General features: G+C 44.6%; 1 protein-coding gene across 1 annotated transcript in view; it reads left to right on the top strand.

The window, feature by feature from the left end:
* The window catches only part of CLSPN (claspin), a 32243-nt gene extending 16837 nt beyond the window's left edge, over positions 1–15406 (top strand). Inside the window, exons 10-25 of the mRNA XM_059137220.1 lie at positions 336–577; positions 1538–1716; positions 2053–2117; positions 2710–2909; positions 3237–3391; positions 4550–4776; positions 5323–5434; positions 8579–8654; positions 8903–9006; positions 11260–11424; positions 11516–11637; positions 11862–11989; positions 12522–12624; positions 13204–13286; positions 13535–13696; positions 14007–15406. Of these exons, the coding sequence (XP_058993203.1) occupies positions 336–577; positions 1538–1716; positions 2053–2117; positions 2710–2909; positions 3237–3391; positions 4550–4776; positions 5323–5434; positions 8579–8654; positions 8903–9006; positions 11260–11424; positions 11516–11637; positions 11862–11989; positions 12522–12624; positions 13204–13286; positions 13535–13696; positions 14007–14117 (2234 nt within the window). The 3' untranslated portion in view covers positions 14118–15406. The remainder of the gene's footprint in view (positions 1–335; positions 578–1537; positions 1717–2052; positions 2118–2709; positions 2910–3236; positions 3392–4549; positions 4777–5322; positions 5435–8578; positions 8655–8902; positions 9007–11259; positions 11425–11515; positions 11638–11861; positions 11990–12521; positions 12625–13203; positions 13287–13534; positions 13697–14006) is intronic.
* The last annotated feature ends 11926 nt before the right edge of the window (positions 15407–27332 follow it).

Below are 27332 nucleotides of genomic sequence, written 5' to 3'. Positions count from 1 at the left end.
AGGCAGAGGCTTTAATCCACTTAGCCACCCCGGCACCCCTGCCCATTTTACTCTTGAGTTGTTTCTTTTTTTCCTTAATATTATCAGTGTTGTCCTTCATGGTTTCTGAGCCAGAGCCAGAGTCCTGCTCTTCCACCGTGTTTTTGCTCTTTAATAACTTTATAATCTCTATGTGGTATATTATTCCAGGGTGTAGAACATCACTGTGAAAGTTCTCTTTTACATTTTAGTTCTTTATACTCCTTATTTGTTAAGGTAACAAAAGCCGAGAGTACTAAAGTCTCTGGAGTTGCCTGAAACACATGTCTGAAGTGTTTCTCCTTATCTCTGTTCAGGTGAAAAGCTTCAGGTGCTGAAAGCCAAACTACAGGAAGCGATGAAACTCCGTAGGCTTGAGGAGCGCCAAAAGCGGCAAGCATTATTTAAGTTAGATAATGAAGATGGATTTGAAGAAGAGGAAGAGGAGGAAGAAATGACGGACGAATCAGAGGAAGATGGAGAAGAGGAGGAAGAGAGAGATTTAGAGCAAGAAGAGGAAGATTTAGAGCAAGAAGTGGAGGAAGAAGGCAATCAGGAGGTTCTGAAAATTATTTAATTTTGTTACTTGGTCAGGATGGATAAGAGAAAGAGAAAATCAGATTTGAATCAGAGCAGAGTAAGCATGTTCAATTGTATAAGAGATTTTAGGGGCAGAGGTGATGTAACTAGCTCAGAGGTACTGAAGTCCTAGTGCATTCAGTTCTCTCAACACCTTTGACTACCTGCTGTTCACAGGGCCCTTAGCCTTGGCTTCTACCTGTTAGTCTGCTTGTTGAACATAAGGCTAAAATGGAAACAGCTTTGTATTCATAGTTGCTTTTATCTTGTTGTTTACATAGTTTTCTCTATTTAGGATGAACAGCGGTCTTAACCTTGGTCAGGTGGAAGTCTGGAATAAGTTCTCAGGCAAGCTGAGACCTCCTGAGTTTCTTTCTTTCTTCACTGGGTATTTTTAGAAGGGCCTCTTGCCCTTGTTTCTGGCTAGGTAAGACAGATGATGATAGGGTTTTGGGTACTGAGAAAAAGAAAAAAGCCACCAAAGGAAATACATACATAATTAAAAAGAAAAGCTCCCTTGCTGGAACTCTGCAGTCATTGTGAGAGTTGGCTCATATTTATCCTTGGGTAAGGAAAAAAGAAAGAAGGAAAGCAAAGGCCGAACTAGGCAGCATGTCACAGTCTGTTTTTGGTCTGAGGCCACTAGTTGTCCTTCAGTCTCAGGCTAATTATTTAGCCTCTTATTGCTTCAATAAAATGATAACCCAGTCTTTCAGTCTTTTAGCAATTTGGGGAAGATAAACGGTAAAATAAGTATAAAAGAGCTCTAGAGGTGTCGGAAAGTTATGTTACTGCTAATGGTTAGACCGAGCTTCCTTCAGATTTACCTTTTCAGATCTAAGATGTGACCTGTAACCAAGCAGCCATATATTTGGCCAACAGCATATTTGCTTTTGAATTTTCTGACTCTTTTTGTTTTTGGGTGGCGTGATTGGTGAAGATTGCAGAATTCCTTCTCGGTAGTGAAGAAATAGAAACCAAAGACGAGAAAGAAATAGATAAAGACAACAGTGATGGCAGTAGTGACATTGGGAAATCAGTTGGACTTCTGTCTGTCCCCAAGCCTCTGTCATCCGATTCTACCTTACTTCTATTTAAGGACAACTCTTCCAAGATGGGGTAAGTAATTCTCTCCAGTGAAAGATAAGATTCCCTTGGGTTTGCCCTCTCATAAGAAGCAAAAACATGGGGCGCCTGGGTGGCTCAGTCGGTTAAGTGTCCGACTCTTGATTTCTACTGAGGCATGAACTCATGGGTCATGGGATGGAGACTTGCGTCTTACTCCAGGCTCAGTGGGGAGTCTGCTTGGGATTCTGTCTATCTTCCTCTCCCTCTGCCTCTCCCCTTATCTGTGTGCACTCAGCTCTCTCTTTTTTTTTTCTCTCTTTCTAAAACAAATAGATGTTAAAAAAAAAAAAAAAGCAGAAACAAACAATTTACTTTCTTATTTTATAGTTACTTTCCTAGTGAAGAAAAATCAGAAACAGATGAAATCTCAGGCAAAAGGTCTAGCAAACTGGGTAAGTAATGACTCTTACACAGAACTTGATTTTTCTTAGCTCCTCTAGCTTTGGTACTTAAGGACTACAATTCCATAAAATTCCATTTTTTTGACTCTAGTAGACTTTTCTCAGTCTTCCCTGTGGCAATGAAAAGCATTTATGAGTTAGAAAATTTTTCTAAAAGGACTTTGTAAATTAAGATTTTTCTTCGTTCTGTTTTTGAAAGCTTATATTCAGTTTCCTTTCAGGTGACTGTGGACATATAATAAGTCCTTAGCAGTATGTGTTGATTAAATGAACCATGAAACATTTCTGTCCTATGTAGATAAAAAGATGAACACATGATTGGATAACAGGGAGAGTGATGATAGGTGTTAGGCAGGGTGAGAGAAAGATGGGAACTTTCAGGTGTCACTTAGCTTAGTGACAAACCCCGATTGTATAATGCTATTTTAGTACCATAATTCACCTTCACCTTCATGCTTTAGAACTTATAACTTGAGAGGTTTGCCTATGAATGTTACCTGACAGTTTCATTCTCAATTCTTTTTCCTAAACAGACCCCCCTTATTTCTGGACCCATGCATTTAAGTTATTTCTCTTTCTTTAGATGAAGATGATTCATGTTCATTGCTAACAAAGGAGAGCAGCCACAATAGTAGTTTTGAGCTGATTGGCTCCACGATTCCATCCTATCAGCCTTGCAACAGACAGACAGGACGCGGGACCAGTTTTTTCGCTACACCAGGAGGATTCAGATCTCCTTCCCCTGGGCTATTTCGAGCCAGTTTGGTCAGCTCAGCTTCTAAGGTAAGATGGTAATGGTTTTCTAATCTCCTCCCCCTTTTACTTCCCACACTGCTAAATTGTGTCCAAGCCAAGCAACTCCCACCACATTATGTATGTTCAGTTTAGAGAAACCACCCCCTTTGTGTATTAAAAACAAGCCTCATCCAATGTTCTTAATTTCTTGAAGACGTTTTTTCTTTATTCTTCTCTTGGCTATGCATTGTCCTCCTCAACTGCAATTGCCTGAGAGTAGATAAAATCCTGCAAATAGCAACTTCTGTTGTTGTCATGACAGTGAATGACAATTATAAAATGTTTTGTTTTTGTTTGGTTTTGTTTTGGTGCCAGAGTTCAGGAAAGCTGTCTGAGCCTTCACTTCCCATAGAGGATTCCCAGGATCTGTATAACGCCTCCCCAGAGCCCAAGACACTTTTCCTAGGAGCCGGAGACTTCCAGTTCTGTTTAGAAGATGACACTCAGAGCCAACTGTTGGATGCAGATGGGTAGGTAGTTTTATGTTTCTGTGGGTGGAATGGTACTGGGTACTGCTTAATTTTGTTTAAAAATAAAGTGAGCGTCTGTTGCTCCATCTGTGCTTTCTCTTCTGAGAAAGAGAAGGTGTACAGACCATTAGTATTACATTCTGCAAGTTTGAACAAAAGCTCTCCAGAAAATAAAACGTAAATAGTCCTTGCTGGCATTCTGATCCTTCGAGCTCTGCTTTCCTTGAAAAGCACAGCTCTTGTAAGGGCATCAAATTATCTGTCCTGCTGTGTTAGGATTGAAGTGTGGGATTGAGGGTGGACAGAGCTGTGGCACATTACGTGGACATAGCACCAAGTTCTACTCTGGCACTGTCTGAAACCTAAAATTATCCTTTACCCCTTTACCTTTCTAATAGCATTTATTCTCTTACTAAACTCCCTCCCTCTTTAGATTATCACAGGGCTGCAGTTTCAATCCTTTGTCTCCTGGTTTGGGATCCAGATTTTTTTTTTTTAATTGATTTATTTGAGAGAGAATGAGAGAGAACACAAGCAGGAGGAGGGGCAGAGGGAGAGGGAGAAGCAAGCTCCCTGCTGAGCAGGGACACTGGCACAGGGCTTGATCCTAGGACCCTGAGCTCATGACCTGAGCCTCCCAGGTGCCCCTGGAATTCAGCTTTTAAGATTAGTTTTAGAAACATCAAATTTTGGGGACACCTAGGTGGTTCAGCTGGTTAAGTATCTGTCTTCGGCTCAGGTCATGATCCAAGGGTCCTGGGATTGATTTCCACATTGGGCTCCTTAACTCAGCGGAGAGGGTACTTCTCCCTCTCTCTGCAGCTACCCCTGCTTGTGCTCTCTCTCTCTGACAAATAAATAAATAAAATCTTAAAAAAAGAAAAGAAACATCAATTTTTTTTACCCACAGTATGCCTGGGTGGCTCATTCAGTTAAACATCTGACTCTTGATTTTGGCTCAGGTCATGATATCGGGGTCATGAGCTCGAAGCCTGCCTTGAGCTCTGTGCTGGGCATGAAGCCTGCCTAAGATTCTCTTTTTCCTTCTCAGTTAACCCCTCCCCCACCTTCTTAAAAAAAAATCCTCTTCAAAATTTTTTACTCACTACTTTGTTTTTTCCCCTAGAGAATGTCTTATATTCTTTATTGTGCTTGTAGGTTCTTAAATGTTAGAAACCACAGGAATCAGTACCAAGCTCTGAAGCCAGGGTTGCCATTGGCCAGTATGGATGAGAATGCCATGGATGCGGACATGGATGAGCTGTTGGATCTGTGTACTGGAAAGTTCCCATCTCAGACTGAAAAATCTCTGCCCAGGAAGAACGACAAGAAAGAGAACCTAGAAGAACTTCTGAATCTTTGTTCAGGAAAATTCATTTCTCAGGGTAAATAGCCAAGAGATCAGGCTCACCATAGTAAATATCTTTAGTCAGTGTCCTTGAAGAGAAGCCTGTTACCCTTGGGTGAGAAATTCACAGAAGGCAGGGCTGTGATGGATTCTTGTGGGTGGTTTGAATTCTTAGCTTCCTGACATTTGGAGCCCTTACTTTCTTAACGTGATAAAATGTCAACTTAAGCTTCGATGATTTCTTAACTTAACCCATGTGATTTCTCATTTATGGTTAATATGCATGCAAAGCTTAGAAGAGAGTTGGTGTATAGTTAATTTCATATCAATGCCTACTTATTTCCACCTGCGTGTTTCTTCCTCCCCGATGCTAGAATGTCAGCTCTCTGAGAGCTGGGATTTTTGTTTTGTTCACTACCATATCCCTGGTGCCTGGCACATAGTAAGCACCAAATAAGGATTTGTTGAATGAATGGATGGTGAGCTCTTTTTGGCAAGCTTACCTTAGAACTGTATTGAGCTGGGGAAAGAAGACAGAGCTGTTATTTCTTGATGACAAATCTTTTTCTTTGTTGTGGTATAGACGCCTCTACTCTGGCTCCATCAGAGTTAAATAAACAGGAGAAGGAGAGCAGCTTGGGGGATCCCATGGAAGAAGCACTTGCTCTTTGCTCAGGTTCTTTTCCCACAGACAGGTGAGTCTCAGTGACTGGAGGGAATGGAGGAAGGCCCAGACTTCAGATAAAATCGTGAGGTCAGCAATAAGGAACCATCTTAGGCGCTTCTTATCCTGAGAGTCTTACAGTACATTTGTCTTATTTGCAAAGTAAGGAAATTAAAATACTTTCCTTTAGTTGGTGTTAAAGAAAGCAAGAATACGGAGTGCCTGTTTGACTCAGTCGGTTAAGCCTCCGCCTTGGGCTCAGGTTGTGATCTCAGGGTCCTGGGACTAAGCCTGGTGTCAGGCCCTGAGTCGGGCTTCGTCCTGAGCAGGGAGTCTGCTTCTCCCTCTCCCTCTCTCTCCACCACTCCTCCCATTGGTGCTTTCTCTCTCTCTCAAGTAAAGTCTTTTTTTTTTTTTTTTAAATATTTTATTTATTTGTTTATTTGAAAAAGAAAAATCGAGAGACAAGGCATAAGTAGGGGGAAGAATAGAAGCAGATTCCCTGCTGAGTGGGGAGCCGGATGTGGGGCTCAATCCCAGGACTCTGGGATCATGACCTGAGCTGAAAGCAGATGCTTAACCCACTGAGCCACATAGGCACCCCAATAAATAAAATCTTGGAAAAAGCTGAAAAGGGCAAGAATAGAAACTTAGAGCTAAAGCTGGGAGGCAGAGAGTGCAGATGACCGGGCATTGCTCATTTCTTTGGCTCTGATCTACTGTTGTGCCAGGACTCCAGTCAGGTCTGTGTCTGCCTCCTTGAGTAGGCCAGGATCCCATTTAAACAGCCTCCTAGAGCAACTCCCCACTACGGGAGCCCTGACCAAGTTCCAGAACCAGCATTGTCTCCTGGGACATTGCCACAGCAGCCACGTTTATTGGTGCTGAGGCTGCCACGGTTAGTGGGGCTCGTTCAGGGGCTGGCTCTGGAACAGTGACAGCTTTGATCATTGGCTATGCTAGGAACCCTTCTCTCAAGGGGCAGCTCTTCTGTACCATTCTGGGCTTTGCCCTGTCTGAGGACAGGGGGCTCTTCTGTGTGATGGTCGCCTTCCTCATTCTCTTTGGCATGTGAGCCTTCATGGGGGTCACCTACCTGTCCCTGCTGCTTCAATTTAAGGCCATGGCTGGTACTAAACGTGTGCCAAGCTTTACCATTAAACACATTTCTCTTTAAAAAGGGGGGAGGGCAGGGCGCCTGGGTGGCTCAGTGGGTTAAGCCGCTGCCTTCGGCTCAGGTCATGATTTCAGAGTCCTGGGATCGAGTCCCGCGTCGGGCTCTCTGCTTGGCAGGGAGCCTGCTTCCCTTCCTCTCCCCTGCCTCTCTGCCTACTTGTAATCTCTCTCTGTCAAATAAATAAAAAAATCTTTAAAAAAAAAGGGGGGGAGGGCAAGAATAAGCACATGGAAGTGTTCAACACTAATAATTAGGGAAATACAAATCATAACCACAATAAGATACCACCTCACACCGATAAGGATGGCGATTATAAAGAGAAAAAAAAAGCCCATAAAATAATAAGTGTTTGCAAGGATATGGAGCAATTAGAACCCTTATCGACTGATGGTGGGAAATGTAAAATGTGGAAGCTTCTGTGGAAGTCAGAATGGCAGTGTCTCAAAAAATTAAAAATAGAATATGATCCAGCAATTCCACTTTCAAATATATTCACAAAAGAAGTAAAAACAAGGTCTTAGATGTTTGTACACCCATATTCATCCTAGCATTACTCATGATGATCAAAAGGTGGGCACATCCCAAGTGACGAAACAAAATGTGGTGGACACACACACGATTATTCAGCCTTAAAAAGAAAGGAAATTCTGACACATGTGACAACAGGGATGAACCTTGAGGACTTTATGCTAGGTGAAATAAGCCAGTCCCCAAAATACAAGTGCTGTAGGATTCCACTTACATGAGATACTGAGAGTAGTCAAATTCCTAGAGACAGAAAGTACAAGGGTAGTTGCCAGGAGCTGAGGGGAGGGAAGAGGGGGAACCTGTTGTTTAAAGCGTAGAGAGTTTGGGGGCACCTGGGTGGCTCAGTCAGTTAAGCGTCCGACTCCTGATTTCAGCTTGGGTCATGATCTCAGGGTCTTGAGATCAAATCCCACGCTGGACTCTGCATGGGGCGTTGTGCTTGTGATACATGTATTTTGTTTGTTTGTTTGTGTCCTAGGCAAAGAACTTTATTAAATTAACATTGCTTCAAACTTTGTTCCCAGACTTCTTCAGCTTAATTCACTCCAAAGAATGAATTGTACATAAGCAAAATCTGAAAAGAGCTTCAGTGTCCAAGGGGCTTGGGCTCAAAAATATTAGAGATCTAAATTTCATCAGATCCATGAACAAAATTTTTAAAAAGCTGTTATAATATAAAATAGCAGCTCCTAGTAACTTCTTCAGGTTTTATCTTCTTGAGAAGTTGACTCCATTCCATTTGCTTCATTCTTGGAAGCTTCATCCAAATTCTCCACAAGAACTAAAACCTCATCATCATCATCCCCTCTGGTAGCAAGTGGGGCTTTTCCATTCACAGGTTGTGTGGACAGAGTTTCAGCCAGTCTTAAACTAGTCAGACTGTCTGCACCAAGCTGGTTTAAGACAGCCGGTATTGTTTCTGTCAGCTGCTTTGTCTCAGCATGGCCTGGAATGGTGGAAGTGTTCACCGCCAGTGATGCCTGAACTTTGGGGTTGTTAGAGCGGGTCACTGCTCTTCTTGGTGAACATTCATTCAGTACCAGAGATAATTGTTTATCCCTAACTTCTCTAAGGAGAACCGAAGTTTTTTATCATCTGCTATAGCCATTCTATAAACCACCTTCTCTCAGCAAGCAGTTCCTTTCCCACCAACGCGCACTTGTGCTTTGCCGTTTGGCAAGTTTTTCCTGGTTCATGAGAGTTTCTTTCATCTTCTTGGAGCAGAAGTGGGACCGAGTTGGAGAATAGGGTTAGCACTCAGGGGGTCTCGGGCAGGGCAGCTGAGATGAGGCGCCTTATGTGTATTTTATCATAATTAAACAAAAAAATTTTTAAAAGCAAGGCATCTTGTTTCCTGTTTCTTGAAGAGATTGTTGGTGGCAATAAAATACTTTCAGTTTCTAAGTTGACTGAATCCCTATAGTTTGCTTTCAACAACTTACTTATTGATTTCTTTGTTTTGCACCTTAGGGAAGAAGAAGGTGAAGAGGAGGAATTTGGAGACTTTCGGCTTGTCCCAAATGATAATGAGTTTGATAGTGATGAGGTGAGTTGGAAGGGAACAGAATAATCCTAACCGATTTCCAGGTGTTGCGGCTGTTTGTCTTTTTCCTAGTCTGAATTGTTGAGAATTCTGAGTTTGGCATATTATCCGAAGCCATTTCCTAGAATGAGATGTTTGGGCAGAAGTTTATAAATCCTGTTTTAGTTGAGGACTAAAGTTAGGCAGAACAAAGTTAAGCAGAACATGTTTTGTTCCGCTAACCCCATGTGCGATACTCTGCATTTTTTCAGGACGAACGCAGTAACTCTGATAATGAAGATCTGGCACTGGAAGACCATGAAGATGGTGATGAGGAAGAGCTCCTGAAGCAGTCTGAGAAGCTGAGAAGGCAAATGTAGGTGTTAGGACCATTCCTTCCACTGCTAGAGAAAGTTCTCCTAATGGTTAAGTTGTAGCTTGCTATTGTTTTACCTAAGTCTGCTGGTTCTGTTGCTTTTTGTGGCTAACACAGATGAAATAAACCCTATTCTCATGCTATCTCTTGAGTGTTCAAAGATGGTATGTACTCTTTAAGTGAGTTCTATACTAAATATCTCTAGTTCCTTCAGCTATTTCTCATATAACGTTGCTTGCCGACTCCTCTTGTCCTGGATATTCTCTTTACCTCAGGTGTGGTCAGACTCCAGCTGAAGGTAGCAGTATAACCACATCCTTGTTCTGGGCGCATATGCCTTACAAAGTAACCAACAATCCTAAGAGCAGAGTCACTGTAGATCCTGAGGATTTAGTAGACGATGAAACTTCCTTGTCTAGGACTAGGGTCTTTTTTCCTATGAATTACTGTCATTTCAGGTTTTCCTCATCCTGGTCTTGGGCAAATGACCTCCTGTTCATTTTTGGTTATTTTTTGTTTTTTTCTGCTCATGAAAGTAAACCATTTATTTTAGAATATTTAAAAGAAGATAGGAAGCCAAAAATAAAAGCTTATCTGTGCTCATCATTCAAATATTTAATGAATGTGTGGATGGTAGCTTGCTCCATAACCATTTTTATGCATATATTTTCATATAGTTGAGATCTGTGCTTTTTTTTTTTTTTTTGTATGTTCACTTTTGCGTCTTGCTTCTTTCTCACTTGGGATATCCATAAGCATTTTCCTGTGATGTGACAGTTTTATAAAGACCATTTTAATAGGTATTCAGAATTATATTGTACATGAATGACTTTTGGAATTCACATATAGGATATCATATTGATTCCTACTAGCTCTATATTATCGTCTCTAACCCATCATTCCATTCTATTAAGATCACTTTGGGGCTTTAATTTGTCACTTGTCAAATTAACTCTTGGGCACCTGAGTGGCTCAGTGGCTTAAGCCTCTGCCTTCAGCTCCGGTTGTGGTCCTGGGGTCCTGGGATCGAGTCCCGTTTGGGGCTTCTCTGCTCAGTGGTGAGCCTGCTTCCCCCTCTCTCTCTGTCTGCCTCTCTGTTTACTTGTGATCTCTCTCTGTCTGTCAAATAAATAAAATCTTTTAAAAAATTAACTATCTCTTGCAAGTTTGGGTCATCTATAGATTTTTCTACGGTGGTTGTTCTTAAACCTTATTTAACAGCAGAGTCCTCTGTCCAAATGAAATCTTAGGAAGAATGACAGCTAAAAGTTGAGCAGCTCCAAGTGGGTAAATGGGAAGATCAGAGAACTCAGCTGATAGCCCTCGAAGGAATTCCCCAGGAACCCTGAGATTTAGAGGAATTCAGCTTTAAAAAAGTAACATAAGTCTGGGACACCTGGGTGGCTCAGTTGGTTAAGCTGCTGCCTTCGGCTCAGGTCATGATCCCAGGGTCCTGGGATTGAGTCCCACATCGGGCTCCTTGCTCAGCAGGGAGCCTGCTTCTCTCTCTACCTCTGCCTGCTGCTCTGCCTGCTTGTGTTCTCCCTCTCTCTCTCTCTGACAAATAAATATATAAATAAAATCTTTAAAAAAAAAATAACATAAGTCTTTGATAAAAATCAGCCTTCCGAAAGCCATTAGACTTCTGCCACTCATGGCCATAGATGACAGGACTTTGAACACAGAGTGACAGGAGACTTGTTCTCAGTAGGAACTGAGGTCATAAAAACTAACTAATAGTGGTTTTACTTACCAGTAACTCTGCGCCTCAGTCATGGCCCCTAACTTGGGGGTCAAGATATAGCTGTAAGGGATCCCAGGCTATTTTGTTCCTGTACCGTACCATCTCTAACCTGTCTCCCAACACTGGTGAGCTTAAATACAGAACAGAATAATCTGAACCTGCCAGCGGGTATGTCCCAAATGTATAAAGGAGATCGGGTGTTCTGGCTTTAAAGAACCTCATTGAATCCAGGCTCTATTACTTCCTAGCTGTGTGACTTTGGGTAAATTATTTACTCTCTCGGTCTCAATTCATTCAACTGTAAACTGAAGGGAATAATAGTCCTCCCCTTAAGATAATGCCGTGATGCCTGGAAAGCGCAGTTATTGGCATCCAGTATGTATTAAATGACAGACTTTATCTTCAAAATGTATTATTAAAATTTAAGTGGCTCTATGTTCTGCTTTTCTCACTTCATCCCTAGTCTTTGTATGTTTGTTGCATTTCTGATCTTCACAATTCTTTTCTAGGAGATTGAAGAAATACCTGGAGGATGAGGCAGAGGTGTCAGGGAGTGACGTGGGAAGTGAAGATGAGTATGATGGGGAAGAGCTGGACGAATATGAGCAGGAGGAAATTGATGAAGTGCTTCCTTCTGATGAGGAGCTGCAGAATCAGATCAAGAAAATACACATGTCAGTATCCCGACAAGCCCTTTTGTGTGATGGGATGTTTCTACGACCAGCCAGAGTGGTCCTGGTCTTGAACGCTGTAATTTTCCTGTAGGAAAACGATGTTGGATGATGATAAGCGACAGCTACGTTTATACCAAGAGAGGTACCTCGCTGATGGGGATCTGCATAGTGATGGTCCTGGCCGAATGAGGAAATTCCGATGGAAAAACATAGGTATCTTGGTCATTGCTTTCAGAAACAAACGGTACAGCGACCGTGTTTGTCCAGTTTGAGATGGCAAGTGGAAATCCAAACTGCAGCAGACCTGGCTGTCATCATGACTTTGTGTTAGTGAGTGGGGAAAGGTTGTGTCGATGTATGAGGAACAATGAGTACCTTGTGTCTGTCCGGGCACCTTCTCCTAGGAGAATGCTGACAACCTTGACTCTTTGCTTTAGATGATGCTTCCCAGATGGACTTGTTCCACAGAGACTCTGATGATGATGAGATCGAAGAGCAGCTTGATGAGACAGAAGCCCGTTGGAGGAAGGAGCGAATTGAACGAGAGCAGTGGCTTCGGGACCAGGTAGAAAATCCGCTCGGAAGTCCTCTGTTCTGGGGCGCCTGGGTAGCTCAGTGGGTTAAAGCCTCTGCCTTCAGCTCAGGTCATGATCCCAGGGTCCTGGGATTGAGCCCCACTTCTGACTCCGTGCTCGGCGGGGGGTCTGCTTCCCCCGCCTCTCTCTCTGCTTACCTTTCTGCCTACTTGTGATCTGTCAAATAAATAAATAAAATCTTAAAAAAAAAAAAAGTCCTCTGTTCTGTCCCTAGTTTATGAATAAGAGAGGACCTACTCACCTCACTTGTCAGGATAGTCTCAAAACCTTGGGCAACTTATCGCTGTCCCTTTTAATCCAGTTTTCTTTTGCGCTTTGAGAAGATGACCATGAGCAGTTCAATTCATGTTTGTCCAGTACCGATTTTTTTTTTGTCTACAGCAACAAAGGTTGCAAAAAGGAAAGCAAATGATATCCCAGGTACCTTAGCTTCCCAGTCCAGGCTCTGCTATCTATTTGGCGGCAGGGTAGACTTCTGTTAACACTGATTTTTATTTTCAGGCACAGCAGGGAAAAATTGCAGCTGAAGAAGAAGACATTGGGGAAGACAGTCAGTTTATGATGCTAGCCAAGAAGGTTACAGCCAAAGCACTACAGAAAAATGGTGAGCTACTGGCCGTCCTCAGGTTCCAGCCCCCTGGATTGTTTGTGCTGGAGCCTTAAAGTGACTCCAGCCTTAGGGACTCTTGTGGCTTAGGCATGGGCCTGTGTCTAACATTGTCTTAAAGAGGCCTTCCAAGATGGGAAAGGATAGTGTTCTTGGATCTTAGACTATTGGGCAGTGGACATTGTACTTGTGAGTATATGTAGTTGGTCTGACTTCATCTTCTAAGGCCTCTCAGAGTAAGAATTCTGCCTTCTTTATTTAGTTGCCCAGGATTGTGTTAGAGGTGGACTTTGAACCCAGATATATCTAATTCCAGAATGAGGCTCTAAAACACTATTCTATACTCTTACCATGCTTGTTTTTGCTTATTACTGTCAGCTATTTATCAATGTTCAAGTTGGTTGTCTGTCTTCCTTCCTGCTGCTCCTTATTATAGTTTCAAGTCACTGTTATAAAATAATCTAAGTTCTTAAGCTTTAGTTTACTGGTCTAGTTACAGGCTTCTTTACTTGTTTAGATGTAAAGGTAATTCTATCAGCTTTGCCCAGAACAAGCCTCTCTGTCTTGTCTTTTCAGCCAATCGCACTGTGGTTATGCAAGAACCAAAATCTTTACTCAGAAATCCTTTTGAATCCATCAGTCCGGAAAGTGCCCACCAGGTTGGTTGGGGAGTTCATGACCTGCAAGGTTCTACACGCCAAGATCAGGCTAAGGGAGTACTCTGTCATTAGCAGAGGGAGGTGGCTGCAGGAAATGGAAGTAGATGTTCAAAGGAGTCTGCTCTTTCTTTTCTACTTGAGTGGGTTAGGAATATGTCCCCTCAAGACAAGGGGGAGGCAGGGAGGGACTGGCTTCTTGTTCTTCCCTTGGCACTTGGGATCTGATGCCAACTGACTCCTCTCTTTAGCCGAAGACAGGCTCACTGCTAAACCAGCCCAAAGCTGTGCTTCAGAAACTGGCTGCCCTCTCTGACCTGAACCCCAGTGCACCTCGAAATTTAAGAAACTTTGTCTTCCATACACTTTCTCCTACCAAGGCTGAGGCAGCGAAGGAATCGTCTAAGGCTCAGGTAGGGAATTTGAGAACTGATTTGGTGGCTGTCCAGAGCGAGATTGATGGATGATTGATTTTTAAGTAAAAAAATATAGGTATTTCTGGCTTAAAGGCTTACACTGTGGTGTTAATCTTGTACCCCCCAATGAAATAGAAGAAGACTGCTACCCGCAGTAGGTCATCAGCTTTGAAACTTTCCCGGAAAGTTTATATTTCTCTTTTTCCTAAACATCCATGATTTAACTCTACGTTCCTTAAGAGCTAACGGAAGTTAAGGACTTGTATGAGGGTCTTGAGCTGGTCCTGACTCTTTCTGTGCTCTCTAGGTAAGGAGAAGAACTCCATCTTTAATGACATCCCCTTCACCTAAGCGCCTCAAAACAGACGATAGCACTTCAGGATTGAAGCAAAGCATCTTCAGATACTTGGAAAGCTAACATCATCAAGGGTGCTGGCACCTTTGCTGAGACTGCTTTGAGAAGTTCCTGGTGCTGAAGATTGGAATTGGAATTGATGCTCACATAGATGATCTCCACTCCCCACCCTCCTTTGTAATCAGCGCATTAAGATTACAGACAGAGATTCCAATTCTTTCCACTGCATCGCTCTGGACATCTTTTTCCTTTCCTAATATTATTTCCTGGGTTGGCCACTAATCTTAATTCTGCAGTGTTTACAACATTAACCCATGGCTGCTTGGGTGAAGGCTCACTTCCTCCATTGTGTATTTGGCATTTTAGCCTAGCAGACTCTTAGGTTGATAGCTCTTTGTGAAATGGGTGGTTGGAGGAGGAGAAGGAGGAAAAAGTGTGGCATTACGGAAAATTCCAAAAAACAGGGAATGTTGATACCAGAAGGAATCCTTCACACCCTAAGATGTACCCCACAGTGACCTGGACTCAGTAAAAGAGAACTTCTTGGAGGACCTTGGAACCCGCTGATGGGCTGTTATATTTATCTTGCCCCTTCCATTTTCCCATATGCCTCTTCCCAAGGCAGCCTCAACTTGCCAATTAACTTATGCTTTCCTTATGGTAAGGATGCAAATCGGTACCTTAAGTCAGAAAGATGTTGACCCTTATTTTCTGGATTATGAGGATGAAGATAAAGGGTTGCACACACCCGGTGTCTATCCACATTACCCCATGGGACAGAGAGAGCTCTCTCCTCCAGGAGCTACATTCTCAACATGGAACAGTGTTGCTCAATGACCTCCCTTCTCATCCTGGCAAAAAGACATATAACCATTATTTATTGCACACAACGGGGTTTGTTTATTACATTGCTCTAACCAGAGGACAACACTTCATCGCTATTTAGAGAGAAAACCACTATCAAGTTTATAATCAAAATATTGTTGAAGAGAATGGTTCCCCACTCCCAATTTTCCCTGAACAATCATGAGGCTCTCAGAATTCTAGATAGATTTTTTTCATCCCTCTCAAAACTGAGTGTCACTGCTACTTTGGAAAAACATTCCATGTGAATATGGCGGACTTAAGAAATTGGATGAATTGTGCCAGTTTGTTACAGGCAGATAGGGAACACCAATTTAATTGCTGGAGTTAGGGCATAGGTTTTCTACAGTTGTTTCTAATATACAAGATGCTGACCTTGAATGTGTATATTTGTAATCTTGTAATGGGAAAAATGTATATAAAGATGTTTTAATATGTATGTAGCATTTCAATAAAACTCAATGCCTAAAGGCAGGGTTTGCCCTCCAGATTGGGTGCTTGTTCTTAGGTCAGTGCCTGTCTTGTGCTCAGAAGCATTGTTTTCAGGCCTCTTCCCTCCCAGGGGAGCCCCCTGTGTCTAAAGAGAGAAAGGCCCCTGCAGTTGCCCCTCCTGGCCTCTCTGCTCTGGTGAATCGATCACATTAACTCCCCAAGTGGTTTGGGTTCAATGCAGGTGAGGAGAATTTACACAAATGGTACCTGGGGTTATAGCTCTTTGATTGGTAGCCTAAGGTCCAAGGTGAGGGTTAATGCACCCATACCCCAGCCTTCTGAACAGGGCCCTAGGCTGGCAGCCTTCGCCACACAAAAGAGCTGGGAAGGAGGGCCAGCTATTTCTCCCCTCTTGCTTTCTGAGATGCTTTTTGGAGGGGGAGAAGAAGAGGGTTGGAATTGATCACTGAGGATAAGAAAAGCAGTGCGAAAGATGGCCAGGGAGCCAGTGGTTTCTGTTTTAGGCTCTGGAAAGAAAGCACTCTTTGGAGAAAGCGAAGTTGGGTCTTCAGCTCTGGATCACTTTTTCCCCATACGGGTATAGCTGTCATAGGGCAAGCCAAGCCTTGACCTTGCTAACAGGATTGGAGAGTTGCCTCCAGACCCAGAGGCCTGTGCCCCAAACACTGAGCCATCACCTTCAGCGATGTACTCATGAATCAGGCCCCAGAGCCCACTGCGACGACGGCTCCTGCTGGGACTCCTCCCTGGAGGTGAAAGAGCCCGGGTGTCTGTGAGAGAGATACGTTCAGTGTCGGCCCTCTTACCTCCTGGTTCTACACAGTGGGGTAGGACACATGGTTTTACTTCATGCGAACAGGTCTCTGATCTTAATTCGGTCCACAGTTGTACAAACTACACACCGTTCTAGGGCTAGTGCGTAAAGCATCAGATTCTGTTTACCAAAGCACCATGGGGACAAGCCGCTTTGCCCTCTTGGCAATCCCTCATCTCAACTGCTTCTCCACAAACTGCCCTTTGAGAATTTCTAATGGTCCGGACTGGACATCTGTGGTCTTTATGTCCTGTACTTGTTTAATAACTCCTGGGGTTTCCTGTCTTGTTCACCTAAGGATAGGGGAGCATATTTCTGGGAGGAGTGTCATGCTATCATCACATCATACTTGAGACAGCATTCTATCTTCTACCTTGTATTTTTTTTTTTTTCATAAAGACTTCATTTTTAAGTAATCTCTACACCCACTGTGGGGCTTGAACTTACAACCCTGAGATCAGGAGTAGCTTCCTCTACTGAGTCAGGCACCCCTCTCCTTATTCCTTGACTTGCATCCTGGAATGTAGTGCTGCCTAGTAAAGGTTGAATGAAAAAAACCACACCTTTCAGAGCCTCCATTTATAGCTATAAAATGAGGATCGTCATTCATGCCTGTCTCGGAGTTGCTGTGAGGTATAATTTGGAAAATGAACGTGAATGCATTATGTCAAGTGTTTCTCTACAAGCATAAGAAATCACCACTGTCTCAACTGTATCACATTTTGTGGACAGCTTCTTAAAAGGCCTGTTGTCTCATAGGCATCTCAAATGTTTGATGTTAAAAAGCATCTTAAAAATGTGATCTTCCCCATGGCACCTGGCTGGTTCAGTCAGTGGAGTGAGCGACTCTTGATCTTGGGGTCGTGAATTCAAGCCTCATGTTGGGCCCAGAGCTTTTTATTTTATTTTATTTTTATTTTTGTTAAGATTTTATTCATTTATTTGACAGAGATCACAAGTAGGCAAAGCAGCAGGCGAAGAGAGAGGAAGGGAAGCAGGCCTCCAGCAGAGCAGAGAGCCCGATGCGGGACTCAATCCCAGGACCCTGAGATCATGACGTGAGCCGAAGGCAGAGGCTTAACCCAATGAGCCATCCAGGTGCCCCTGGCCCAGAGCTTTTTTTTTTTTTTTTTTTTTTTTTAAGATTTTATTTATTTATTTGACAGAGATCACAAGTAGGCAGACAGACAGGCAGAGAGAGGGGGAAGCAGGCTCCCTGCCAAGCAGAGAGTCCTCCATCTCAGGACCCTGGGATCATGACCCGAGCCGAAGGCAGAGGTTTAACCCGCTGAGCCACCCAGGTACCCCCAGAGCTTTTTTTTTTTTTTTTAATATACATAGATATATATGATCTTCCTTCCTTCTAAAAACCTGCTCTTCCTCAAGTGTTTCTCATTTCAGTAGAAAGTACCTCATATACCCAGTCATTCAGGCTGGAAACCTGAAGGGCATAATTTTTTTTTTTAAGTTATGAGGATCTTATTTTGTTTGATCATTCCTTCAAATCTGAGTCTAAAGGATTTTCTTTTTTGTTGTAATTGACATATAATGTTATATTAAGACATACATTATAATGATTTGATATTTGCATATATTGTGAAATAATCACCTCAGTAAGTCTAGTTAATTAACATCTGTGACCACACATGGTTACTTAGGCATTTTTTTCTCATGATAAGAACTTTTATGATGTACTGTCTTGGCGACTCTGTAGTATGCTATACCATATTATTTTTTTATTTTAAATCATTTATTTATTTATTTATTTATTTATTATAAACATATAATGTATTTTTATCCCCAGGGGTACAGGTCTGTGAATTGCCAGGTTTACACACTTCACAGCACTCACCGTAGCACATACCCTCCCCAATGTCCATAACCCCACCCCCCTTTCCCACACCCCTTCACCCCAGCAACCCTCAGTTTATTTTGTGAGATTAAGAGTCACTTATGGTTTATCTCCCTCCCAATCCCATCTTGTTTCATTCATTCTTCTCCTACCCACTTAACTCCCCATGTTGCATCTCCACTTCCTCATAGCAGGGAGATCATTTGATAGTTGTCTTTCTCCGACTGACTTATTTCGCTAATGCTATACCATATTATTAATTATAGTCACCATGCTGTAGAGTACATCTCCATGACTTAGTTAATTTATAAGACCATTCTCTCTTTTTAAAATATTTTTCTTTATATTTTCTTTTTTTTAAAGTATTTATATATATATATATATATATATTTTTTTAAGATTTTATTTATTTATTTATTTGACAGAGAGAGATCACAAGCAGGCGGAGAGGCAGGCAGAGAGAGAGGGGGAAGCAGGCTTCCTGCCAAGCAGAAAGCCCAATGCGGAACTCAATCCCAGGACCCCTGAGATCATGACCTGAGCCGAAGGCAGCAGCTTAACCCACTGAGCCACCCAGGCGCCCTTAAGTATTTCTTTTATATTTTAAGCCCAATGCGGGGCTTGAACTCACAGCCCTGAGATCAAGACCTGAGCTGAGATCATGAATTAGATGCTTAACTAACTGAGCCACCAAGGTGCCCCAAATATTTTATTTTTAAATAATCTCTATACCTAACATGGGGCTTGAACTCACAACCCCAGGATCAAGAGTCGCCCACTATACCCACTGAGTCTCCAGGTGCTTCTGTAAGGGCATCGACCCCTCCTTCCTTACTTCCATAATCAAACACTCTGAGACCTGTTATTTTGACTTCTACATTGCCATTCAGCTGTCTTGCCATTCCATAGCCAGTGCCCTAATCCAAGTTTCCTTAATTTCCTGCCAGCGGTCTGTGGCAGCCTCCTGAGCTCTCCTCTCCTAAAATATTTTAGCTTGCCTTCCATCTTATCTATGTACAGCAGCCAGAGGATGACCTTTGTATAAACATAAACTGGAGAATGCCACTCCCTCATATGAAACCTTTCAGTGCCTTGAGTGCCTGGGTGACTCAGTTGGTTAAGTGCCTGCCTTCAGCTCAGGTCATGATCTCAGGGTCCTGGGATCAAGCCCCAAGTAGGCTTGCTGCTCAATAGGGAGCTACTTCTCCCTCTCCCTTTGCTGCTCCCCCCATTTTTTTTTTTTTTTTTGCTCTCTCTCTGTCAAATAAATAAAATAAAGATTCTCTCCTCCCTCTGCCCCTCCTCCCTCTAAAAAAATAAAAAAAATAAAACCTTTCATTGTTTCCATTGCACTCAGAATGAAGTTCAAACTCCTCATGGCCTACAAGGCCCTTCATTATATAGCTCTGCCTCCCAACCTCCTGTCCACTCTCCTTCCACATTACACTTAACCTCAGAGCCTTCCAAAGTGTTCTCCTCTTTTCCTGGCATGCCTTCCTCTCCACCCTCCTTTTTTGTCTGGCTAGTGTATAATTCTCCAGATGTTAGCTTAAATTGAACTTCCTCCGAGAAGCCTTCGATTACCATCCCTTTCTGAATGTGCTTACCTCTGTTAGTTTCCTTTTCTTTTGCATCCTTTATCACAATTTAAAAAAAAACAACAACATTTTATTTATTTACTTGAAAGAGAGAGAGAGAGCACAGAGGGAGAGGGGAAGCAGACCCTCGCTGAGCAGGAAGCCCGATGCAGGACTTAATCCCAGGACTCTGAGATCATGACCTGAGCCAAAGGCAGACACTCAACTGACTGAGCCACCCAGGCACCCCCTTTTGTCACGGTTGCCACCTTAAATGTTTGTGTAGGTCTGCCTCCCCTGTTAGACTAAATTCTGTAAAAGCAGAGACCATATCTGTTCTGTTAAAAAATATAAAGAAAGGGGCCCCTGGCTGGCTCAGTCCATAGAGTGTGTGATTCTTGATCTCAGGGTTGTGAGTTTGAGCCCAATATTGGGTATAGAAATTGCTTAAAAAAAAAAAAAATCTTTTAAAAAAATAAAAAAAAAAAAGAAGAAAAAAGCATAGGTATCACCATACCCAGCACCATAGAATCATTTAATCTTCCTGAGCAAAGACTGATTTAAAGCCTGGAAGAGCTAATGGGGAGAAGCTTGGAGCTGAACTGCTTATAAAGTAGCTTCCTAGTGTGGGATAGAATATTGGTGGTGACTAAAGCCTTAAATCCTTATTCTGCAACTTACAAGGGGCATGACCTTGAATAAGTCATTCTCTGAACTTCTTTCCTCAACTGGAAATGAGGCCTGTGTGAAATGACTGGGTTTAGCTCACAGGGTTGTGTTGGGATCAGAGGCACAAATTAATCTGAAATGATAGACAGAAGAGGCCACACTGATGGCTACGAGCCCGCTGCTGAGGACAGGCTGGGGGTCAGGCTTCATAGGATTCTGGCTGAGTGGGGAGGAGAAGCCAAACCTAGCCAGAGCCAGCAGTCCATGGACCGTGAGCTGGTCGTGCGCTGGGACCTGTGGGAGGGGTTGGGATGAGCGCTGGCCGTGTACCCGGACTCTCGCAGCAAGCTGAGGAGATCAGCACGACTTTGTGGATGGTTGGGGTCACCTCTGTACCTTTGGAGACCCCGGCACCAGACCTCTATCCCTAGTAGCTGTGTCATCTGTCTGTACTATCCACGTCCTTCCCGTCCCCTCTTTTTGTCCCCTCTTCTCTCACCTTAAAGGTTTTCATTTTCAGTGTATTGATCTAGCTCTTCCCTGTGGTGGGATACATAATGGGAAAAGGGGGTTTGAAGTAGCTCAGCCTCAGGGTGTTTGGAAGAAACTCTGGGGCTGAACGCCTGGGTTCTTTCCCTTTATTTTAGAAAGCACCACGTGCTGGTATTCTTAAGGGCTGGCGGGTGAGGCGAGTGGGGGTGAAAGGGAGGCCCCCAGTTCTCAACTTGGGGAATCACAGGGCTGAGTCTAAAGGGTGGAAAATGCTAGGGAAGGGTTGGGAGTGAGTCACGGTGTACGTTTTTCAGCCCCTGTCTTTCTCTCAGAGGCTGATGGAAGGAAAAAAGCCGGCTGCCCACCCCTCTCTTTGTTTGTCTTGTCTAATTTAACTTGTGTTATTTATCAAAAAGACAGGTTATTTAGAAAGCCAGATGGACCCAGGCAAAAATCATCTGGGTTTTCCAAACGTGAAAAATTAGGTTCTAGGGGCCCAGGAGGAAAGGCGTGTGTGGTGTATGTGCATACATGTGAACGTGCGTGCGTGCGTGTGTGTGTGTGTGTGTCTGTGTGTCTGTGTGTGTGTGGTTGGGAGGGGTGAGGAATATTGAGAGTACTTTATGTCTCTCTGCAGTCAGACCCAGAAGTTGCTTGACAGCCAAGCTTCCTCCCGACACACATACATGCCTCTTTTTCCTTCAAGGTCTTTATGATTAGAATCTAAATGAGAAAACTAAATCTTTATGTTGGTGACAGGGAGACTTAACTGGCCAAAGATGAGAACGGGTCAGGGCTATAACGGAACAGAGGCTGACAGGTTCCTCTATCTGTCCAGCCCTCACCTCCTACAGTTGGGTTATGAGAGCTACAGAGTACAGAGAGGTTTTTGGAGCAGAAACCTCCACCTAAGGGTGCTTGGGTGGCTTAGTCGTTAAGCATCTGGCTTTGGCTCAGGTCATGATTCCAGGGTTCTGGGATCGAGTCCTGCATGGGGCTCCCTGCTTGGCGGGAAGCCTACTTCTCCCTCTCCCACTGTGTCTCTCTCTGTCAAATAAGTAAATAAGTAAATAAAATCTTTTAAAAAAGAAGTAGAAAAAAGAAACCTCCACCTCTTGTCCCTTCAGGGGTCTCCCCAAATGATCATGTAGTTAAGGAAGTTAGGTATCGGAGGTAGAACTCACCCTTTCATGGATTTTCTAGTGACCAGATGACCAAAGAGCAGCAGGGTTGCAGAGTGGTCTCTCCCTTTAACCAGAGAAGAAGCCAGTTCTGTAGTTACAACCAGGAGTTTTTATTTATTTCTTTTTAAGATTTCTATTTGTGAGAGAGAGAGCATAAGCAGGGGAACAGCAGGCAGAGGGAAAAGCAGACTCTGTTGAGCAGGGAGCCTGACACGGGACTCGATGCCAGGACCCTGGGATCATGACTTGAGCTGAAAGGGGACGCTTAACTGACTGAGCCACCCAGGTGCCCCACAATCAGGAATTTCTACAGAAGCTCATGCTTCTGTAGAAAGGAATGAAAGCAAGAGGCCATGGAGGCACGACTCTTGGCTATGATCTAGGAAATATTCTGGCTAAAAGCAGGGAGAAAAGCCACCTCTCTCCATACAGGCACGCAAACACACAGAACAGAGCTGACACCCCTTTGGGGCCCGAAAGAACTGTGACAGCAGCAACAGCACTTGTCCCATTGTGTCTTTTTTTTTTTTAAAAGATTTTATTTATTTATTTGACAGACAGAGATCACAAGTAGGCAGAGAAGCAGGCAGAGAGAGAGAGAGGAGGAAGCAGGCTCTCCGCGGAGCAGACAGCCCAATGCGGGGCTCGATCCCAGGACCCTGGGATCATGACCTGAGCCAAAGGCAGAGGCTTTAACCCACTGAGCCACCCAGGCGCCCCCCCATTGTGTCATTTTTTAAAGTGTGATTGCATGGCAAAAGCCACTTAGTAACTTCATCTCACGTGACTAATCTAAGTTAATACCAGCCACACAGATGTGAGGATTAAATAAGAAAAACATTGGTAAAGTGTTTCCCTCCAGACCTGGCATACAGTAAATCCCAGTGAGTGTTTGTTGAATGAATGGATCCACGAGTTCGAGCATTAAGACTCCCTTAACCATTTCCCAAGATCAGTTGCTTGAATAACAGATTTGGAGGCTGCCCCCATTGAGCCTGGAGCCCGAGGCGGGATCGAACCGTGCTGCTCCTGTAACACACGTTGGATGAGTATCTGTGGGGTGAGGGGTAGACGGGAATGCGCTGTCCCATCCACTTCCAGGAAGACCTTGTTGGCCCAGTTTTTGGGAACACTTTCTGCAGACAGCTCTCAGTGGTCAGCCCCTTGAAGGCCTGCCTTTGCAGCAGAGAACCCCTTGCCTGAGGTCATGCCCCTTTCCAGCATGGCCTGCATGCAGTGACAGGAGTATGAAGGGCTGGCCATCTCTGATCATTTGGGGACAAATTTGAAGGACCATCCAACCTTTAGAGTTCCCTGAGGTGTTGACTGAGGCCATTGGGGGCCTGAATGGCGGTTGGGCTTCTGTCCCCTCTCTTCCACAGATGTTGATCCTACGGGCACTTCTTTTTTTCTTTTTTTAAGATTTTATTTATTTGACAGACAGAGATCACAAGTGGGCAGAGAAGCAGGCAGAGAGGGAGGAGGAACCAGGCACCCTGCTGAGCAGAGAGCCAGATGCAGGGATGCAGGACTGGATCCCAATACAGGACTCGATCCCAATACCCTGGGAACATGACCTGAGCCCAAGGCAGAGGCTTTAACCCACTGAGCCACCCAGGCACCCCTCAAGGGCACTTTTTAGCTCCATATGCTAAACTGCCTCAGCATCTGCTTCCTGGGGTTTGCTCGTCCTGGTGGCCAAGGCTTTAGAACAGAAAAGGAAACAGACTGCAGTTTCCAGCAAGTTTCCAGTCTTGGAGGTGTTAAGACTGTCTTTTTGCCCACCAGAGGGCAGCAGCAGCATAGCAACCTGCCCTCCTGGGCTCAGAGAAGGGGGCTGGGGGACTTCTCCCTCTAACTTCCCACCATTAATGTTCAGTATTAGGCAGGATCACCTTCCTTCATGCGTCTACCCTCCTGTCTCAGGGAAGAAAACTTTTTTGGAACTTTCAAGGCCTTAATTTTTGTCAGTCCCAAACCATCCCCTTCCTGTCCCAGCACCAAAAGCCAATCTGTTTTCCTACTGCAACTCCCTTCCCCCTCCTGAGCTGGGCAACTTCCTTGCCCAGGATCTCCCATCTCTCCGCATTTAACACCCACATAGATTTGTTTTCTGTGTGACAGGGTAATTATGAGCTTGGGGCCAGGAGGCCCAGGGGCCAGTCTGAAGATGGTCACTTCAATCTGGTTCTCCTTGTTCTGCTAACATTATTGATTTTTAGTTTTATTTATTATTATGTTGTTGTTGTTTTCTTTTCTTTCTTTTTTTTTAAAATCTGGCTCTGGTGACATGAGGTGTGGAGGCTAGGAAGCAAAAACAAATTTATTTTTGTCACAATTTAGCTTCTCGAAACCTCCTACCCACCCAACATTTTTTTAAATATATATATTTTTAATTTTAAGTACAATCTGCCCCCTATGTGGGGTTTGAACTCGTGACCCCAAGATCAAGAGTTGCATGCTCTACCTTCAGTCAGGTGCCCCCTCAAAATATATATTTTTTAAATCTACTGGTTTTAGCATCTCTACTTACCTGTCTTCCTTCTCTCCCCTAATTCCCAACATTCTCCCTAAGATCGTTCTGAAGAATCAGAGGCAGATATGGCTGGAGGGCTGGAGGATGGGGGCTAGAAGTGTGGACAACAAATAGGATACCTTCTGTTAGCAAGCCTTTACTGCATGCCCTTTTTCTGCAGGCCATCTCCAGGCTGAACTCCCAAACCCTGCTTTTTCTGGCAGCCCTTCCCCTAGGGCAGTCCTGAGAAGGGTCATGCTATGTGCCTTTTTTTTTTCCTGCCTCAGTTTCTCTGGCTGTGAAATGGGTTTGAGAAAAACCTGACCAGGAAGATTTTAGAGAGCGTGAGGTTGAGATTGGGTGGAGCGAGTTCAGAGAGCAAGCCCGCCTGACCTGCAGGCTGCTCAAGGCATCCTTTACCTTGTCACGCACTCTACTTGCTGACCGGGAAGAGGAAGGGCTGCCTGGAGGCAACGCATTACAAGTGGGAGGGGGCGCTCTGAGCTGCTTCATTGCCTCCGGAATCAGCTGAGGTCAAGGGCGATTTGTGGGGCCACGTTCCCCCGCGGCCCCCCCCCCGCCTGTTTTTTCTGTGTGTGCCAGGAGAATGAATAAATCATTGTTCGGGGGTGGGATGCAGCTGCCGGGCTCCTCCCCTCGGCACATGCCCCGACTCCCGCTCCTCCATTGAGGGCTGCTGAAGCAGAGCGGTTTATACACCCAGCTCCCCAAATCCTATTGAGGCCTCCCCTTCTGCACGAGCCACCGGCTCCAAGCCCATTCAGCTAGGCCCTTTGTGCTGGGGGTTAAGTGGTTACATGTGGGGGGCACCCAGAAAGGACCTGTCAGACCCTGAAAGGCTGTGCTGATACCGTGGCCTCCTACTGATGAATGGGGTGGGTGGAGGAGAGGTGGGCGGCCAGAGGGTGCGGAGGGGGAGGGCGCATGGGGATTACGGAGCCCACGGAGGCAGCTGGTAGGAAGGGGGTGGGACAGGCAGGCACTGCCTTCTCCCAGTCCTCCTTCCCATCAGCTTCTCTAGCCCGCTCCCTCTGTTGTGGACTCTAGCATTTCCCACAGCCTCGGGACCTCGGATTTGCCTTTCTGGTCTCACGGTGGGAGAGGTGTTTGTAAGGGGCCATTTACCACTTACGTACACTAAGAGAAAGAGTCTACACTACCGTTCATTCCTCCAGCAGCTCCAAAACACCCCTCAGCTTCTTCTTGTCCCTTTGGGGGGGAGCAGGGGTGGTGAGTGGGGATTGCACCTCCTAGCACATTTGTAACTGTGCCCCATCCCAGCTTTAAAAGCTTCCTGGGAGCTCCTCAGGAGCCATTTAGGGTGGAGGGTTCCAGCAGAAGACGAGATCTTGGTCTGGATATACTGCATAGATTTTGTTTGGGAGAAAAAAAAAAAAAAAAAGATTCCAAGGCTTAGGGGGGAAAAAAAAAAGATTTAAAACTTCTGATTTGAGGGTGCCTGGGTGGCTCACTCAGTAGGTTAAAGCCTTTGCCAGGGTCCTGGGATGGAGCCCTGCATCAGGCTCTCTGCTCAGCAGGGAGCCTACTTCCCTTCCTCTCTCTCTGCCTGCCTCTCTGCCTACTTGTGATCTCTGTCCAATAAATAAAATTCTAAAAACAAACAAACAAACAAAAATCAACTTCTGATTTGTTGATGATGGCACTCCCCTCATTTTACAGCCGAGAAAACAGCCCTATTGGGGGTGGGGAATGGACATGTCTTACCTAAAGTGATCGCACAGCAATTTCTTGAGAGAAGAGAGCGACACTTTACCTTTAAAGGGCAGCGGAGAAATGGATGAACAAAACAACTAGGTCATCAGCTCTGTAGGCCTTCTTTCCCAGGATGAGCTAATTCTGGGGGATGGTTTTCCTTCTCATCGGCCTTAAGGACTCTCTGGGATGCCAGAGGTCTTCCAGGGCTGTGTCTAGTGCTGGGAGTCCAAGGAACCCTGTTCACAATTACAGTGTTATTTAACCATGTTCAAGGCACAGTACCGTTATTTAATCTGGAAAGTTTGAAATGCTTTGATTTGCCTAAGTTCCCAAAGCCCTGTGGGGAACCTGGCAGATGCCGTGAGCTCAAGGAAAGAGAAGAAAGTGGGTAGCAATAGAGTTGGCCCTCCAGGGGCACAACTGTGCTTTGGTCTGATGAGGAAGCTTTGGGGGCGTGCTCAGGTTTTCCCTGCTGCCCACAGGACGAGGCTCAGGCTCCTCGAAACGGTGGGTGGTCAAGGCCTTTCACAGCCGGGCCAACTTCACCCTCTAGCCTCATCTCCTACCTTCATTTCCTCTCAAGTCCCAGTCACCTGGGCCACAGTCGGAGCATACACACAGCATATAGTCTCCTTGGCCTTCCCCCACTTTCTCTTGGGGAGCTTCTTTCTATTCATCCTTTAAAGCCTGGCTGAAATATCCTCTCTGGGACGCCAGAGAGTTCCTTACCCTCTTTTGCACTCATTACTTTTGCCTCGTAGCTCTGTTGTAGGGCCTGCCACCCTGTACGGCCCACTTTTTTCTATTTCCCTTTCTAAACAGGGAGTCGCACAAGGCCCCCACCAGTCCCGATTCTGCCCTGAATCCCCAACAAAGCCTGTGACCCAAGGTGAGCCCTCTGCTGGGTGTGAGGGAGTGAGGGAAGGGACAGGAAGGGGCAAAGTCTTTGAGGCTGAAACACCTTGATCCTGCCCCCCCACCCCTTTCTTCCTGGGAGTACTGATGCTGAGAAGTTCTCCACCTGTAGAGGAACTCCTGCCTGTCCTATTTCCTGGGGTAGAAATACCTCTCCTTTCCCTTGTCTCCTCGCCTGATACTCCAGGCCCTTAGGACCTGGGTCT

This window comes from Mustela lutreola, chromosome 10, assembly GCF_030435805.1.
Source record: "Mustela lutreola isolate mMusLut2 chromosome 10, mMusLut2.pri, whole genome shotgun sequence".
NCBI lineage: Eukaryota > Metazoa > Chordata > Mammalia > Carnivora > Mustelidae > Mustela > Mustela lutreola.
Note: the sequence above shows the minus strand (reverse complement) of the source record. Positions and strands in the feature narration are given on the sequence as shown.